The 20,232-nt window shown below is 35.2% G+C and overlaps 1 protein-coding gene across 3 annotated transcripts in view; it reads right to left on the reverse strand.

Annotated features, from left to right (window-relative positions):
• Positions 1 to 20,192, reverse strand: part of LOC127868652 (cytohesin-1-like) — a 61,143-nt gene extending 40,951 nt beyond the window's left edge. For 2 of the 3 annotated variants that reach the window (XM_052410587.1, XM_052410586.1), the window contains exons 1-2: positions 20,049 to 20,192; positions 8,284 to 8,357 (exon numbers count right to left, since the gene is read on the reverse strand). In XM_052410587.1, coding sequence (XP_052266547.1) covers positions 8,284 to 8,357; positions 20,049 to 20,100 — 126 coding nt within the window. In that variant the 5' untranslated portion in view covers positions 20,101 to 20,192. Of the gene's footprint in view, positions 1 to 8,283; positions 8,358 to 10,989; positions 11,416 to 20,048 lie in introns of those variants that run through there. The other variant, XM_052410588.1, reaches the window with a different exon arrangement.
• Between the last annotated feature and the right edge of the window lie 40 nt (positions 20,193 to 20,232).

Below are 20,232 nucleotides of genomic sequence, written 5' to 3' on the forward strand. Positions count from 1 at the left end.
AAACTGTATCACAATAAGAATCTATTATTGACATACCATAATAGTAATGTCCAATATCTTCATTTAAGACATTTCTGGTCAAACAAAATTTAAGTTTACCTAGTTATGTATAATGATTCTTTTACTGACCGCGAACTGATACCTTGCGGGCTTGAATGCAATGCATTTAAGTGAGGTCACAATTCCATTGCTGGAACGATGGCTTGTTAAAAGCTTTATACGTTTACATGTTATAACAATCAATTTCGAAAAACAATTCAACATATTTTGGTTAAAACGAATATACTTCACAAAAATAGAAAGTCAGTTGATTTGCCAATTAATAACAAGAAAGCCAAACTGTCACAAGATACGCCAATTTGAAGGTTTTGGACACCATGCTAAATGCTTGAAATGCACTAAGTGACCTTGTGACCTAGTTTTTGACCCGGTATGACCAATATTTAAACTTGACCTAGATATCATCTAGACACAACTTCAGACCAAATTTGGTGAAGATCGGATGAAAACTACTTCAATTAGAGAGCGGACACCGTGCTTAATCCTTTAAAAGAACTAAGTTACCCTGTGACATAGTTTTTGACCCGGCATGACCCATATTCGAACTTGACCTAGACATTGTCTAGATACAGCTTCTGACCAAATTTGATAAAGATCGGATAGAAACTACTTCAATTAGAGAGCGGACACCATGCTAAATGCTTGAAATGCACTAACTGACTTAGTGACCAATTTTTGACCCGGCATGACCCATATTTGAACTTGACCTAGATATATTTAGACACAACTTCTGACCAAATTTGGTGAAGATCGGATGAAAACAACTTCAGTTAGAGAGCAGACACCATGCTAATTTAGAGGGCTTATGTCCGTACCCCACAATTTTCAATCGACCAGTATTGACCAGTAAAGACCAGTATTGACCGGTTTTAACCGGGTATTGACCGCCGGCCCGGCCCGGTCAATACTCAATTGACCGGTCAATATGCCAACCCTGATGCTAAATCCTTGAAATGCACTGAGTGACCCTGTGACCTAGTTTTTGACCAGACATGACCCATATTCGAATCTGACCTAGATATTGTCTAGATAGAACTTCTGACCAAGTTTAGTGAAGATCGGATGAAAACTATTTGAATTAGAGAGCGGACACTGCTGTAGACGCCGCCCGCCCACCCGCCGCCAAGCATGAAATTTTAATACTATAAACTATAATACGTCCCGTTTTTAAAAATACATAAAAAAATAACTTTTTGTAGATTGCCCATTTTCTTTTCCAAAAAGTTTCTGGCTTGCCGGTGGGAAATTTTATATTCAAATTCAATTTGAAAATAAAGATTCATTACTTAACTGCATCTCATTCAAAACTATCAAACAACAACATGTTCTTTCTTCTGTGCAGAATACCCCATTTTGAAGTATGGATGCAATGGCTGCTATCAATCAACACTACATCTGCCAAAGAATAAAGCTACAGGAAACCCCATTTATTTCAAGAAAGATATTGTTACAGAAATCAGATACTGGAAAGAAGCCAAATGTTCATTTCAATTAATGAACTGTGTTGTTTATTTTAAGACTGTTTGTAGAGGTATAATTAATTTTCAAAAAAATCTATTGAGTTGCATTTTGGTAAAATATGTTCCATACATTTTTTTAAATTGTGTAGTTTAAGAGGGGTTAAAAACACAAACTTTAGGGACTTAATAATCTGTAGTGAAAAAACAGACAAAGAACCACAATTCAGCAAAATATTGTTGCTGCCAAAAAATCCATTCTTGACCATCAACCCGACAATAAGGTCATTCAACTGTGAAAGCTTGAGCAAGATCCTCCAAGTAATTAAAAGGAGTTAAAAACACCAGGGCTCCCGCTGTGTCAAGTTTTCGGTAGCCAAATGAACCATTGTAAGTTAGATTCTTTTTTTTGGAGGATATAGAAAATTGTGTAGCCAAATGGAAATTTCCTGAGACAAATCTTATTTGTAGCCATTGGCTAACTTGGCAAAAGGCAGCATAAGCCCTGTGGACATACAGCTAGGTGCTGTGCCTGATGCCTCAAACTCCCTGGAGGCAGAGAGATACATTCAATAGCTTTACCTACAATAACTGACACAACTAACCTTGTCAACAAAATACTGCAGATGCCTGTAACACAACACTTTCAAGTGACATAATGAGTCTAATTCCATTATTCCACCATGAGACACAAACATTCTACAGTAAATATGACATCATAAGCAATTCTTTGTTTAAATAATATAATATTACATTGAACATATGTTCATGTTGTCATTTTTTCATCGTAATTCACTGAATGAGCAAAATTATTTATATTCATTGTTAAGACCATGATTATGACACAAAGTAAAATTACATGTATGATATGTTTTGATCTGTGACAATGCACAGCAAGAGTAGCTAATTCTGAATGAAGATCAGAGTCTGTCATTTTATGCACAGACACAATTCAACCAACTAAACCCCCCCTACATTAAAGACATAAATGTACTAAGTGCATCCAAATGATATCATGTACAATCATTAATTTAAGCTCAGGAAGTTCTCAGGCAGTATAATATTCCACATTACCCTGACATTTGGATCTATGTATTCAAATGTTGATATATCTTTTTGTATTCTATAAAAATGCACGAAGTTGAAAGTCTTCAATAAAAGAAAGTCGGTCAGTAGCCACAAACAAGTATGTGAAAGTGAAGTGTTTCAGAAATGTTTACACATTTCAGGGCTAGACAAATAATTTCATTTAATCTTACTGCTGCAATAATAGAAGACCTGTTTCTCTAGTCATTGGCTCTTATGCACCCTTCGATTCCTGAGATTGCATTATCTTAGGACCCCAAGTGTGTCCAGCACTCAAACCTAATTAAATTACTAGACTTACAAAAGTTGGGACAAGTTTTTAATTATAAACCCCATCTGCCCAGTTTGTTGAAGACAAACAAACTCTGATGTGTAAAAAGTGGAAATCTAAAAAGCTGCAGAACCTCTTAATACCTTGGATTACAAACGGAATCCTTTCCAATACCTACTTTCTCTACCCCTAGGCAAAATAAGGCATCTTCATGAAGAATTTTATCTACAAAGTTGGATCAGCACAGACCTATTTCTTTTACGAACAGATACTAGTTTCATGGGCTTATCAGCTGCCTGGAATCTTGTCTTCATGAAACAGAGTCTGTCAAGTACCACTCTAAACAGGTTCAACTAAATGATGGTATCACATGGTCATGTCATTAGAGTATTACACAAACAACTTGACATTCAAACACATACATCATACAATATTGTAATTACTTAAAGAGATGGCAAAAGTCTAAAGCCAGAAAGAGGACTTATACATGATGTTCTATTAATTTGAAAAGGATGCTGTAAAGCCCAAAACCACCAGAGAAGTTTCACAAGGCCTTTAAATGCAACTAAGCATGAAAATCAAGGCACATGTTTTCTAGTATTGTGGAAAAAAAGCTGGGGGTTATAGCAAATTACAAGTAAACCATTATTACTTGTTCGGTCAGAGATGTCAAGAAACAAACACCTTCGGTTAATGTAGATACTATAGCATCACCATATCAAACATGAACTTTTCATTTACTGTATTAAAAACAGATGACAATTTAAGGCAAAATGATTCAGTCACTTTTTACTGAATGAGCATGATAAATTCAAATTGCTGGCATGCAAGAAAGGGGTTCCCCAATGACTGTTAACTGACCACAAGGTCTGACCAGATTGGGAGACATTCAAGTTACATACTTTACATAAGCAGTAACTAAGTACATGTGTCACACTGGTCAACAAACTGTCACTTGAAGACTTCTCCTTGGTCAATCCTGTCTTCTATGTTTGTCATGTTAAGTCAGACATAAGGATAAATGTACATTTTCAAGTAATACAACAAAATAATGGGCTATAATCCTTGTTACTTTTACATTAAGTTTCAATGACAAGATCTCAGGTAGAGCAATAGAAGGATAAAATAATTGTTTTACGTGTTATACCAAAGAATCTAATGCTGTAAAGTTAACAATGCTTCTGTCCTTAAAGGGATCTTTTCACGCTTTGGTAAATTGACAAAATTGAAAAAAGTTGTTTCAGATTCGCAAATTTTCGTTTTAGTTATGGTATTTGTGAGGAAACAGTAATACTGAACATTTACCATGGTCTAATATAGCCATTATATGCATCTTTTGACGATTTTAAAACCTAAAAATTATAAAGCGTTGCAACGCGAAACGATTGAATAATTTACAGAGTTCTGTTTTTGTCGTTAAATTTTGTGAAACTACGAAGATTGCTTATATAAGGTATAAAATACGTCAAGTCTGTGTACTCGGCGGAATAGCTCAGTAGGCTAAGGCGTTTTTACTTCAGGACTCTGGCAGGACTCCAGGGGTCACTGGTTCGAAACCTGGATCGGGCAATGTTCTTTTCCTTTTTTAAATTTTATTCTTGATTTTTTACTGGAGCTGTTACGATCCAATGTTTACATTTATCGATATTAAGCATTTAATGAATAAGTTAAAAAATGCCAAAATCTGTGAAAAGGCCCCTTTAAAAAGCTGTTTAAACGGATAATGTAAAGTAGCTAGTGCTTTTTGTTCAACCAAAGAATTGTCTCTATTTTGTTATGAAGCGCAGATGCACCAACTAGCATTTAAGTTATTCGAGAAATAACGGGAAGGAATCATGCATATTGACATGGCTTTGTTCATGAAATATACTCAAAACATTGAATTTTCAATCAATAGATACAACTGACAATAGAAAGTGAGCCACGTTAATAAGAATGTAAAAAACAACAACATAGGTTTGTAAATCATAACAAATGAATTCTGATTGCATGTTTGTATACACAGTCAAACACATGTCAATTTTTCTCTCAAAATATCAAGTAAACACTTAACATATATTATGTTCCTCATGGCTGCAGAATATTGACATCAACTGCATAAATGAAAAGAGCAGCCACTCCCCAGGCATTTGATGACATATCAATCACATTGTAACAATCACTGACACACAATTCTCCAGGGAAAGTTGCTGCAAAAGTTTCTCCACATGAGAAACTGTTAGTATTTCAAGTGACAATCAATTTTTGACATTCTGTGAGATTTCACACTTGCTTCAGGTGCTACTGCTTTATACAGCCTCCAGTCAGTTTACATAGGATGTTGCTTATTCTTTCAGAAAACTTTCTTTTATACAGTAATCTCTTATCAATCCCCATTTGTTGTTAATTTCAAGAGCATTTCCTTTACATCTGAATTTAGTTTATGCGCAAATTTGATAACTGTAGACTGATTTGAGCAAGAAACAAAGGATAATTAAAAGTTTGTAACACCCATTTTACAAAAAGTTGCTTGTGTTAGTTTTCTGAAACATGTACAAATATATTTATTTATATAATATATAAAATATATATGATATGTAAAGTATATATGAAAAGTATACATGTAAATATACATGTCCAGATTAATTACAACTCAAAATTTCAGCCAAAGCAAGAACTTTAAAATTCACATGTTGATTCTTTGCAGATGAATTTGGAAATGTAACTAGAACATGTAGCAAGAATACTCATTTGCAAAATTCACTAGAAACTCTTAGTGTCTTAGTGTTATTGTATACTTTGTATATTATGTGCCTTTTATATTTTAATCACTCAAAATTATGAGGTAGTGGTTATTTGACAACTGGTTTTCAAACAAAATGTACTGAAATTTCCTGTTACTGAACACTAAATAGAATACAGTTATACCTGATAAGAACACTACCTGGGTACTAAAAAGGAATAATTGGAACACTTATCTTGATAGAAATCTTCCAGACTACAATACACAGGCTTTATCAACACCAATGTTTCATTTACCCTGAATCTACAACTTCCAAGTCAGTTTATTGCCCAGTGTTAGTGTATTTTGATTGCTCCCATATGTGTTAATCATTAATGTATGGTAATTTCCTATACCACTGCTATTAAAACTGAATATATGCAGCTCCCTTGAGGCTCCTGGCTCCATGGTGTATTGAAGCTGTTCTTAATGCTGGTGATTATAGCATGTCATAATATCAGCAAGTGGCAACACTCAAAAAATGCATATATTACAACGGAACATTGTTGGTGGTTAAAATACTCAAAATATAGTTTCTCTATATTAGACGTGCAATAAAACTTCTACATTGAGATTCTTTTTCTTTAACAAGGTATAATTTGTAAGTTTATAGCAACATTTACTAATGTGAAGGAAATTAAACAAAAACATAAGTGTGTTTGTTTTAATAAAAAGAATATATCAGATATGAATGTTGTTGTGGTGCAATCACATGCAATTTTAACAAGGCATTAGGGATTGCAAGACCCAAATCTCAATCAAATGATATTGATTCTTGAAATTCTTTTGGGACTACTGTTGCCCATGTAAAATAAGGTTTAATCATATTGAATTGACCGAGTTAAACAAAGCATCTATAAAAATAATTCAATCTCTCATAGAAGGAAACATAGCTTTTAATGAATCACTATATGTCAGAATGTCTTATTGGATAAAAGCACTGCAATGAAAGCAACCGTTATAAGCAAACTCAAACCAGATAAAATGATAAATGAAATTCTCTCCAACAAATAAATAAGTTTGTAGTTTTCTTATCAAAATTGTCATTTTAATCCTAATGTAATACAGTATGACAGTAAATTTTGTATATTTTCAGTTCTCTGTGGATGAAGCCCTTTATCAACACCACTTAAATCTTTGAATTGTATAGTAAGAATACAATTGCTTCTTATCCAAATGTTTTTTTAATGAAATTAATTTGTTGCAGCTAAAATACATCAACATTATGAATTATGACAGAATTTAACATAAAAGGTAGTCCCCTTGCCAGTGACAGTTTAAAACTATTGGGAGCCAAGTGATTTTCAAAAGGAGTTAGCCTTTTTGGCAAGTCCCAAAAGTAGTTATCCCTTTAGGCAAGTCAAATATCAAAGTAACATTTCTCTAGTATCTTTCTTTTGCAATTAATAATTATCAAAGTTTTTTACCTTGCAAACTGCTGATTCCAATTGTCTGTGCATTAATTATTATTCTGAATTTTGGCCAAAACTACATCATGTCCTTCCTGTAATGGGATAGTCTGGTCAATAAGAACAAATTATTTTAAAATATTCACCGCTGAATTGGCACACAGCTCTCCCCTTACATCTGAAAGGTAAGGTCACCCCAGCCAAGCAAGGCAAAGTGCAAGTTGTACCTGGATAAGGTCACCCCTGCCCAGCAAGGCTAAGCGCAAGTTGAACCTAAGTAAGGTCACCGCTGCACAGCAAGGCAAAGTGCAAGTTGTACCTGGATAAGGTCTACCCTGCCCAGCAAGGCAACATACAAGTTGTACCTGGATAAGGTCTACCCTGCCCAGCAAGGCAAAGTGCAAGTTGTACCTGGATAAGGTCTACCCTGCCCAGCAAGGCAAAGCGCAAGTTGTACCTGGATAAGGTCTACCCTGCCCAGCAAGGCAAAGTGCAAGTTGTACCTGGATAAGGTCTACCCTGCCCAGCAAGGCAAAGCGCAAGTTGTACCTGGATAAGGTCTACCCTGCCCAGCAAGGCAACGTGCAAGTTGTACCTGGATAAGGTCTACCCTGCTCAGCAAGGCAAAGCGCAAGTTGTACCTGGATAAGGTCTACCCTGCACAGCAAGGCAACATACAAGTTGTACCTGGATAAGGTCTACCCTGCTCAGCAAGGCAAAGTGCAAGTTGTACCTGGATAAGGTCTACCCTGCACAGCAAGGCAACATACAAGTTGTACCTGGATAAGGTCTACCCTGCCCAGCAAGACAAAGTGCAAGTTGTACCTGGATAAGGTCTACCCTGCCCAGCAAGGCAACGTGCAAGTTGTACCTGGATAAGGTCTACCCTGCCCAGCAAGGCAAAGTGCAAGTTGTACCTGGATAAGGTCTACCCTGCCCAGCAAGGCAAAGCGCAAGTTGTACCTCGATAAGGTCTACCCTGCCCAGCAAGGCAACGTGCAAGTTGTACCTGGATAAGGTCTACCCTGCTCAGCAAGGCAAAGCGCAAGTTGTACCTGGATAAGGTCTACCCTGCCCAGTATGGCAAAGTGCAAGTTGTACCTGAGTAAGGTCACCCTTGCTCAGCAAGGCAAAGTGCAAGTTGTACCTGAGTAAGGTCACCCCTGCTCAGCAAGGCAAAGTGCAAGTTGTACCTGAGTAAGGTCACCCCTGCTCAGCAAGGCAAAGTGCAAGTTGTACCTGTATTTCCAGCAGAAGTTGAGCCTTCCTCTCCTGTATTGTGTCAAGAAGCTTCTTCTCAGCTGGGGTCAGGTCTGAAATGGAAACAAAGTCTGCTAACTAAATAGCCAATAGTTATCCTGTTACAAAATCTAGTTACCAAAAACAAAGCCCACCGCTACCCACAACTAAATCCAATATATTCCAAAACAAAACCCACAAAGGCCACAATTAACCAACAGTTAACCACAACAAAACCCACTATTATAGACAACAAAACACACAGTTACGACAAAACCCACTTCAAAATAAAAAGCTACTCACTACAAAACCAACTTTTATTCACATCAAAACCCGCATTTATTTACAACAAAACCCTCCAAAGACTACAACAAAACCCAGAGTTATCTACAACAAAACCCTCAGTCACCAACAACAAAATTCAGTTATCAACCATAAAAACTAGGGATGGCAACGAATACAGATATTGGTATTCGGATATTCGGTCATCCTTCCGAACGAATATTCGGATATTCGGTCAACATCTGTTAGAAAAAAATCAACTATGTTTACCGTAACATTACTCCATGAATTCTACTTTCGTTTTTACCGGAAGTTCCCCGGAAGTGACTAAATATTGACACAGCATTGCCGTCACTAATTGTTAAAATTGAATGACGAAAACTGTTTTTAAACTTTTAATATTGTAAATCAACAATAGAACGAGAAACATAATATTTACATGACGACAAAACAATTACATAACAAAACAGTTAGATCACCGTTGCCACATTTAAAAGTCACTCGGATCGGCGTCACTGGGCACATGAACATTGTTCTTATTTAAAAACACGATTGCGTCGACCAGATCACTGGCGAGTCTATTTCTTAGTTTATTGATGAGCAATCCAGTGGTTGAGAATATGCGCTCGGATGGCATAGAAGTTGCAGGTACATATAGAACACTCCTAGCAACATACGCGACTTTCGGAAATTCGCTCTCGTGACGTTTCCACCAGTCAAGAGGTTTAGCGTTTGGCTCCATTTTCACAAGCAAATATCTCTGAAGTTCGGCAGAATTCTCTTGCTCGGTTAGAGGTTGAGTAAATTATTTTCTAAAAGCTTTTTTGATTGGACAACGTGATTATAACCATACGATCTTTTTTGTTTTTCACACCAAGTCGGCACTTCCTTTACTTATTTAATCTTTTATCATGTTAAATGTAATTCGAGTTATTAGATCAAGACGGGTCTGTGTTTTAATTGCCATACGGTCTTATTTGTTTTTTACACCAAGTCGGCTTTTCCTTTACTCATTTAATCTTTGATAATTTTAAATGTAATTCGAGTCATTGGATCAAGTGCAGGTCGGTGTTTTGATTGCCGATGCGATTAGAACCTTTCATAATTTTGACACAAAGTGACTGTCTTTGTTAGGCAATTAGCGGGATTTATGACCGGTATACTGTCATCACCATAGCGATGAATTATCCGGACTAAACATTATGACACGAGGAACGACTTTTTGTACAATGTTTGAAGCAAATTTCACGAATACAAAGTCTTTGAAATTACTCGATTTTTTTGATTTTTTTCTTCCGAATATTCGTTGACATCCCTAATAAAAACCCACAGTTACTCAAGACAAAACCCACTACATGTATATCAACAACAAAATCAAAAGTAACCCACAGTTATCAACAATGAAACCCACAATAACCCACAACAAAACCTGCATATCCTCAACAAAATGTAGTTTCCTACTACAGAACCCTCTGTTACGCAAACCCATGATGTTAAAAACATACAGTGTTTTTCAGGTTAAAGGTCTCACCGGATTGTAAGACGCATCTCCTATTTTTTTACATTTTTCGAACTCTGTCCACAAGATGCATCTGCGTATATGACACACATAAACCCTCATAAAATATTCCCAAGTATGCATTTAGGAATGTTAATCCATGAAATTTTGAATTCTCTTTAAAACCTGATTTCAGATCGAATATGCCTGTTATGTCACATTTTTAATTAATTTATTTATTTCTCCATTATATTTATAAGAATGTAACTAATTTAAAAATAATGACATTCAAAACAATGTATTATCAGTAATTATGGACCAATTCGTCAGAGTTGCATTCACACATATTAATCCCTTGTCTACAAACCGCAGTCTACACAATAGGTCAGTGAGTAGACGTGCTGAGCGTGTTTTCAGCCCAACACTAAATCTAGTTTTGTTCAGATCTGTACTTTAATCAGCAAACAGTACAATAACTGTTTCAATAATGATTCTACCAAACTACTGTAACGATAAAGATACGGCGTGTTCGATTTGGAATTAATACATAGGCAATGCCCATTTCAAATTATTTGTGTTACATAGAAATAAGACCAACGTAACTTTTAACCAAAATCAACAGATGTTCTCCATGTTTTCTGTGCTGCAAATTTTTTATCCAAAAATCAATACATGCAGGCTTTCCAAGCGTAAAGCTTGACGTTGTAAATTGCTGCATAATTTTTGCTCACTTTTTGTCGTGACAAAGGATCAAGGATCAGTTACTTCAAAAAACAAACTCATTAAAAACACATTGTATTATTATCATTAAAAACTTTGATACCATTATCACATGACAATACAGGCAAACAAAACCATATCAAATGTTTAAAAAAAGCTCACATGTGAAAATTATATACGTAAATATATCATGTGAATATATTTACCATTATGATCACTATCCTTTAAGTACATGAAAAGAATAGTTTTTCTTTCAAACGTAACAGCACTTCCAGAATTATTGCTACTTTTTATTGAGCATTGACTATAAATTCACACAAGAATCTTTTTTGTTTTTCTTACTAAGCATTAAATTGTTTTTATACACACTTATCACTTTGCACGATTACAACCATATGTTTCCTTACAGTTTTTAATTCCAATATTGATCAATTTAAGAGCAAGCTAAAGATCTCTAAACAATTTATATAAAAAATGATTTTAAAACCAACATTTTCATTTGTGAGCAACATAAACAAAGAACGTCATTCAACATTAAATTCACACAGTCAGTGAAAGCACAAAGTCTTGCTCTCCTACAAAATTGCCTTCACTTTCCCTGAATGTAACTTCCTTTATCTGTAGAGATCCTGGGAAAATACTGTGTGGGCATGATAAAGCATGAGCTAAAATTAGCATGGATAGCAAACTAGGACTGGTTCACTATAATTATTGGTAAAAGTGTTTCCAGCAGATGAGATCAGGAAACTACAGAGCACAGTCCACCACAGATGGGTACCGATCATACTTGTCAATGCCAATTAATATTTTTCCATTGAGTCATTCAATCAAGAATAATCAATAACAGAAAGCAGCTTTTAAAGATTACAGCAATACGCTTTTACATCTGTATTAATCCATTGTTAAGAACTATCTCTTCTTTTTTATTTCTTTGTTTTGAACAAATATTTGCAATTGTTACATAGAAATCATGTTGTTTATGCTGCATTTCCAGGTGTCACAGCATCTTTTGGCACCATAACTGTACTGTCTGAAATAAGGAACATTATCCCTTTTCAGCCTTTTCAGTTGTTCACTACTATTGCATAACTTTTTTTCATTTGCCTTTTTTAGGAAGGGGGGGGGGGGGGGGGGGGCTACTTCAAAGCATTCAAATAGTTGGCATATAAATTTGAATACAACCTTAACTGTGTATTTTGATATTAATAATAACTACCCATGTCTGGCTCATTAATCAGAACCCACATTTGCTCAAAAACCTAGTGTTGGAACCCATATTTGCTATAATACACTGTTTCTTGATTGACTATAGGTTATCTAAATTTCAGAATCATGAATAATTAAAGAGAAAGCTCATTAGTTTTGTGTCCAATTATGCAAGGCATTTCATTAAAACTTTAAAAGTAACATGCAGGCAATGGTGGCATTGTCATTCTCACAGCTATCTGTACGCTTTTGCCATATTTATATCGTTATGCTCATTGCTATCCAGACCTCATTCTTAAAAGTATTTAAAAATTAATGTAATTTCATTGTTTATTAGTTGGCTCATTAACATCTATGAAAAACAATTTTTTTTAAGTAAAATCTCTCACAAAATAATTTAATGACAATGGATTATATATCGTGAGTTTTAACGATGTATGTGGCCCTGAAAAATAAATCCATGAACACAGCACATTTAGGAACTAAACCAGCTTAGCAGCCTGGACCTAGAGGTACATAATTTAGGTTAAACTGTTGGTTAACGTTTAGAGTCAATTTTCTCTTTCTTTATTGACATGAACTTTGAATATGATGGCTAAGTTCTTAACAAATTGTGAATACTTTAAGCTCATTTTGGACAGTGTTCAAATCAAAGAGAATTATAAAATCTATGTGTTTAAAAAGGGTTATCAATAACCAACAGATAACTTTACGAAAAACTGGTGATGCTGGTTGGGCAATCTCATAATGTTTTTTCACAATGTCTACACGTTTGTCCTATTATACTTATTTGGTGCCAACCAGAGATCGTTACAGAATGTTAAAATACTTACATGAAACATGTGCCAGAAACACTTGAAATATGGCTCTATGTTTTCCCAAACCACTTTGACGCTTTCTATACTGATCATGTGAGTCTTATAAGTATACATGTATATTCTACATATTACGCACTGCATCAGCAGAGTTATAAGAACCTATTAATGTGACCTTTAAGTGTTTGGCAGCGCCCCTCTATTTATTGCTAGCTGGAGCACTGCAGTGAATGCAATAATAATTAGAGCCTGTGACAGAAGAGAATACCCCCTCCCTGCCACATTGTGTTATAAACTTATATGTAGCACAATGTAATAAAAATGGTATGGAAACTATAAGTTTAAGTAACAAGTTTTCAAAATGTTAATGTAAAAAGGGCCTACTCAGTGGGTCCAGGCTCATGCTCTCCGTAAAATTCGAAAATGAGGATGCAAAATCCTGTCATTCTTACGGTTTCCTAGGCTACTCAAATAAGTCAATACAGTCAGTATTTTACTTTAAGCATGGTTAAGTAATTAACATGAAGGTTTATTAAACAAATTCAACAGTTGTTGACTTTTATTTGATTTTTTCTGCATTGTTATGTCCTTTGTATCAAGTTTAACGCCTTTTAAACATAAAAACAAACATATTTCTTAGAAACAAGGATGATTTACCCCTTAGAGATTAAGACAATCAAGCAAATACATTCCTATTGTACTTTTAGAAAATTATTACACTGTCAAGAAGATGTAAGTTTTGAAATGTATGAGTTAGAACACTTATGTTTTTTAAATAGATTGCTTAAGATTTTTTAAGGCAGTACATGTACAATTTATATTTATTCTAATTAGATTAGATTATCAAAAAATTATTAATGAAGTGTCATTTCAATTAGCCAAATTGCATACTCGGACATGACACAACCTTAATTATAAAATAGAACAGGTGTTTTCTGTAAAAGGGATATTGTATGTAATTTTTACTTTCAAACAATGACTCCAAAAATATGTATGAAGTTTCAAATAAATACCTGTAGTAAAAACAGCAACACGGAGAAATTGCTTGTTTACCTCCTAGGGACAAAAAGGTTGCAAATTTCTTCTAAATTAAAGGTTTTATGTCTCAGTCACAAATAATCCGGTCGCCAGCTGATGTGTCCGATATCCAGGCATTAGAAAGACTGGACACATCGAAGCCATCCGCTGTCTGATGAGTAATACAGTTTAATTCCTTTATTGACAAATAGAGACTGATCACCGTCCGATCAGCGGACGAAGTCAGTGCTTTCCATAGGAATTTTTTCAAGCGCCCCAGGGCTTATAGGGGTGGACACCCCTCACTACCTTGATATTTTAAAATAATTTTAACGAGTCAATTGACGTTCTGTGGTGCGTTAAAACTTTCAGAAAAACAGTGTCAAAAGACGTCATTTGTTGCGCAATGACTCTTCAAGAAAATCCCTCAGCTATAAAGTCATTTATAAAGACATTGTTTAATTGTTTTGAAACTTTCCGGCAAAGATAGTAAAAAATCCCGACTCCAACGATTCCCCAATACATCCATATCAACCCTTTATTACCGCATACTTGCTACTTTTCAAGTTTCTATTCATTACCCAATAATCCCATTTTTAAAAGCACTTTCTGGTAAATATTGACGTTAACAGTGCTCAATAATTTCTTTTACAACAAACCTTGCCATTTTTCTAAAGTATCAAATAAGTTTCGGCATTAGTGACTATTAATAGATTTGATGAAATTTTGCCATTGAACATGGGTAAATCGCTTGACGTGGTGTGTGTTTGTTAATACAACGCTCAATACACCCACGCTTTCTATGCACATGACGCGACGTTGTACATGCTGCATAATTTGTGCACCCTTTTTATTGAGACACAGGTAGTGTTTTTCCCAGGCCATTTTAGCGTGGCGAAAAGCCACGCCGCCCTCCCGGATCGCCACGCTGTCCTTTTCAAAGGCAAATTTCGCCACGCGCCCTTTTTTTCAATGGCAAATTTCGCCACGCGCCCTTATCGATAACATCGTTATTGCCTTACAATCTAACTTGGTCCGCAAAATCAGCCTCCTTGATTGTCTGTGACGCTCTGACTGTGCTTGATTTACTCGAGAGAAGTCAACGTCTAATCGACTATATTTAATTGAGCAAATTTAATCTATAACAATGCTCGATTTATAGGTAGGTCTTACTGACTGCTCCAAAGCTGTGAATTAGTCATGCGTGAATAACCCCGTGTCAGTATCAATCGATAATGCCGGAGGCTATGTTATACCAAGCGCACTTTTCGCTCGGCAATGTGAACTCCTCCACGATATAATCATTACTTCGGAGACTTTTGATGAAAAACTCGATGTTATTCTCGTGGCAATTGTGCTTTGCATGCATTATTCAGTTATATCAAAACATATATTTTTACGCAGAATTACATTTAAATTCACAAACAAATTTATTCTTTATCGTTTTCGTCTTTAAGATAATTAGATCTTATTATTGAAATAATTACTAAGACGTATACCAATTTAATAAAATGCGAATTGCGTATACGATTTAACATTGCTATGCGCACCTGTCGCTTACATCATTTGACATTTTATCAACATGGCGGACTATACAGAATTAAATTGTGACTCGGCAAAAATGGCAAATAACGTCGTAAACGATCGAATTAACGATGGAGATTATACATAAAGAAGGAATTAATGAAATGTCTGTGATAATCAATGATGCATAAAAATGTTTTAGATAGCAACAACATTATTTATTTATTTGTAATCTACTCGGTGGATGTATGTCACGGAAACGAGTGTTTGCCTATTGTTAGCAATCAATTTACTCGCAATGTTATTTTAAACATCTGTCGAGATTATTGTTAGAAAATGGGATAAGATAAACATGGTTTCATTTATATGTTAGTGGATCTGTGTATAATCAGATTCATATGCATATATTGCTTTATTATGTTTGTCGTGCTGTACAGTTTATTGAAACAGCATGGAACTTAAATGTACATTGCAAGGTAAATATATTAATATAAATCATAGTAAGTTAAATACATCTCTTACCATTAAATGTGCTTGTTTATATGTTATTTTTTCCACAACTGCTTCTGATGCGATTACATGTTTCCCTGTAATTCAGGTATTCATTTTTGCCCTTTTTTGCCTAAACTGCGCGCTAAAATGCCCTTTTTGAAAGTAAAGCTCCATGCCCCTTTGCCCTCCTAGGAAAAACACTAAAAGGGTCAACACAAAATAAATTATCACTGTTTATTTGAAGCAAGAATCTGTTTATGTAGAGTTAACATTTACATTCGGAAGTGGGTTTCGGATTACAAATTTAATTATGCTCATTCGAGACTTCAAGAAAACATTAACAGTTGCGTAATGAATTAAACGGTAATTAGTTAAAACGTTTTACGAGTCGAGTAAATGTTTTGACCGTTTTATTCATGAAATGCACAACTTCCATGAGGATTACAGCCATCATCAGTCTTCTTTAGAAGTAACTGGCCAAGATTTCTGTGACAATAACATGTACATCACGAGTCGTCTGCATGATTTAACTGCAGGTAGTGCCTGCCTACGAGTGCTGTCGCTTATACAAAGCGTACGCTCTCATTTGCCAATATTGATTTCCCAATACAGCGACGCTCCACCCTTAAGTGGGCTTTAGTTGGGTAAAGCGCTAGATGTAGTTGACAGAGGATCGTAAATCCGCTTTCAAAATTCTAGGCGAAGTCAATAACGCTTTGATATTAAGAATGACTAGTTGCAGTAACAGCCAAAATACACTGATTGGAAAATTTCAGGCGCCCTGCAGACTCTGATTTCGCAATTCAAGCGTCCCGGTGAGGGACCGTTATATGAGCTGTGGAAAGCGCTGGAAGTATTTGCCCGATCATCAGACTGGCGCCTGTCTGATGATTGCACAGACACCGGGTCATTTTGTAGCATCGGGCGGCGTCCGGAAAAATTAAAAAATTCATGGGAAGGAATCCGCTTGAGATCGAAAGAAGATCAACGCACGGATATCGTCCGGCAATCGCCCCACATCGGATTCGTTGTTTGTGTATCATGACAAGCTCCGTCCGATGTATATGTTCCTTGGAATAACCTTGTTTTTTGCCGATACCCGTACAATGAATCCGATGTCAGGGTGATCGCTTGGCGGTAGCATGGTGTTGATTGTCTGATCTTTTTTATCTCAATCTGATTCCTTTCCGGGCTCGACGCCAGGTAAAATTTTAAGTAAGACTTAAAATAAATCTGGATGCTGCGGATGCTACAAAATGACCCGGTGTCCGTGTGATCATCGGCTGAGTGCAGGGCTCTCGCAACTGGGCGACTTCGACGACGAAGTCGCTTAAAGTTTCAAAATTTCACTGTGTTCCGACCTCACAGCGAAAAAACATTGCCTTAATTTTTGCTTTTAGGCATTTACAAAATTTGTCAAAATCCCTGGGAATACAAAACGCCTGTCAATAGAATTGAAACCACGCCTCCAGGCTTATCTTGATTGCGGATACAGGCACCACTGAGTGTAACGCTTGGCGACATCAGCCAATGGGAGCGTTGTTCCAGCACAATAGCGAGGGATTACGTTCGATCACATGATCTCGCTAATTGATAGCTAATTGAAAGCAATTATCGTGTCAAGATGACTAAATAAACCATTTAATGCGGGCATGCGCCCTTTGATATTTCGCTCAGTGCCGATTTTGCCCGGTCTTTTATTTATTGATTTCTGATTGATAAGCGGCTGGCACTGACATGAGCAGTAATTGACGAAACTCACTACTTTCTGAAAACCGTACAAATGTCTGCCATCTCGCAATTTTAAATTATGTATCTATGTGTAAAAAAAGCACTGCAATATCACATTTTAAAACAATATTTTAACCAAATTATATATTGATTGTGTATTCGCTAGGTTACAGGTTGCTGGTTTTTATTTTCTGCAGTCAAACGATATGCGTATTTTATTTCATGCGCAATAGACGTATATTGACATGTTTTCAAACAGTCGTTTTCGGATACGGTATGGTTCGTTGATTTTAATTGCACAATTATTTTAGGAAACATCTCAACACAAAGCTTCAGCCTCGCATGATAAATGCAATGCAAATAGATCTGAACCAGTTTAGAATCACCCAGCAAAAAAGTTAATTCTTTTGACCACAATAATTTATTTTGGGATTTAATGTCAATGTGAGAAGATTTAAAAATATAGGGTAAAATTTATTTTGTATGATAACAGGTTAGGCCAGACAGCATATGCAGTTTTTTGTCATACATAGCCAACTGACCAGTCGCCAAATTATCGATCGCTCCGCCCACATAGTCACGTGGTCTAGTGATTAGAAAACTCCGACAAGCAGATCGCAATTATAGCGGATTACGTGAGGGAAATTCTATATTTGTAATGATGTATTATACTCTTTTCTATAATATAAATTATTAAAGCCGCACATTAAACTAAACTGCTTTGTAAAACGTTAATACAATCACAAATACTTTAGAGAGAAATGGCGTAATCAAAATAAATGAGTTAACGGCAGACTGACTATCAGAAACGTTTCTTATACATATTATATAGGGAGTTGATGAAAAATCCGTTGTAAAAATGAGCATTTATTTCATATTGATTTTGAACTTGTATTCAACCGTCTGACAGTGAACCCGGTGGCTATTCATATATAATTTTGAAAATATTTTTATTGAATGCAAATGACATATCCATATCATGATGGGTTTTTTGTTTATTAAAAATGTTTAGATCTTTGTTTTATTGTGTTATTTTTAAAAAGACACCGATTTTTTTTATTTCGATATAAATTAAATTTTGATTGTAACCATAATTAAATACAGGCCTAATTTCGTGGTTTCATTAACAGATAGTCTAATATGCATTTTATTTCATTTATGTTTAATGCGAACCTGTTACATTTCACTATCAAAAAATGAAATGTTGGTATTACAGTGCTGTTCACGAACATTCGAATTGAATACATTTAGCATATTATGCATTTGCTTATTTATAACAAGATGGCCCTTATATGTTGATTGCAATTTTCACATTTTTCCCCGTATCAATATATGTTGTATTAAAAATGTTGTTGTTGTATTATAAGCCGTACATTTTACACTTGAAGTCGCTTTAAGCTGGCTAAGCCGTGTTGAAATCACCTTTTTGTTGTTTTTACTTTAGTTAAAACAATATTTAAGTTAACAATTTATAATGATTTCCCTTGTTTATGATCCACAGAAAATAAATATATAATTGGAAATCATTTAAGTAATTAAATAGTTTTCTTTTCTTGTGTACAGTACCTAGCAATGCCTTAATGTTCCTTCATTCTGAGATCCACGCAACATACTGTTATTTATTAATCATCAACAATTACGCTGAGATTAATAAGCACGTGTGGCAATTATTATGTTGCCCAAACTGCTTAATAATATTGTGCATCAAACGGTATAACACGTTTTATAGAACACACACCTGATGTGGTTAAACTATTTATTGTGTTTGTTTTCTCATGACTCGTTCATATGTTCAAGAAATAAAAATAAAATAATAAACTTTTATAAAGTATGTATAGCACCTACAATTTTGAATAATGATCGAACAGAAATGATAATGCATTTGATATAAAATCTGTGTAAACTCTTAAAAATTACGTCCATTCCATATGTACAACACGCTTTGTTTGTCGGACAAAATGGCGGCCAGATAAGCGTTGCTGAGGGGTGTGTGAAAAATCGATATCTGATTGACTGATCAAAAATGTGGGTGGAGCAATCGATACTTTGGCGACTGGTCAATTAAAGTTCACATTTGGAAAAATTATTAAAAAATTATTAAACTTACAGAATTAGTATTTCAAAACATTGTCATGGCATTTGTTTTCAATCAGCAAAAAGTTTATTTGTAAATAATAAAGCCTTCTATATCCATATGCACATTTCAAAACATAATTCATTCAATCAGTTCCGGTTAACTTTTTGCTGCATTTATACCCTCTGTAAGCATAATACAGAAGCTTTCTTGCATAAACTGTGTTCATTTATTCTTTAACCTAATGTATACCTAAGACACTTATCATTTTGTTCTTATTTCGGCATAATGGACAATTAAATACAAATTAATCGGAACTGCTGATTATCCGGAACTGGTTGACAAATAAATGGGGAGTTTAAAATTTGCTTTGGTACAAACAAAATAAACGCCACTCATGAATTACCTGACAAATTGAAAGCATTGGCAGCGCCAGCATCGCTGATCATGGTTGTCATAGTTTTAGGTGATTTATTAAAAAAAAAATTATGGGTGTATTTCTTCGATTTCTTTGCAAATAAACACAAATCAACTTCCGCCTTCGAACAAATAGACTGGTTGTGTGAATATGTAGGTCACAAAGCACCAAT

This window comes from Dreissena polymorpha, chromosome 2 (assembly GCF_020536995.1).
Source record: "Dreissena polymorpha isolate Duluth1 chromosome 2, UMN_Dpol_1.0, whole genome shotgun sequence".
Lineage (NCBI taxonomy): Eukaryota > Metazoa > Mollusca > Bivalvia > Myida > Dreissenidae > Dreissena > Dreissena polymorpha.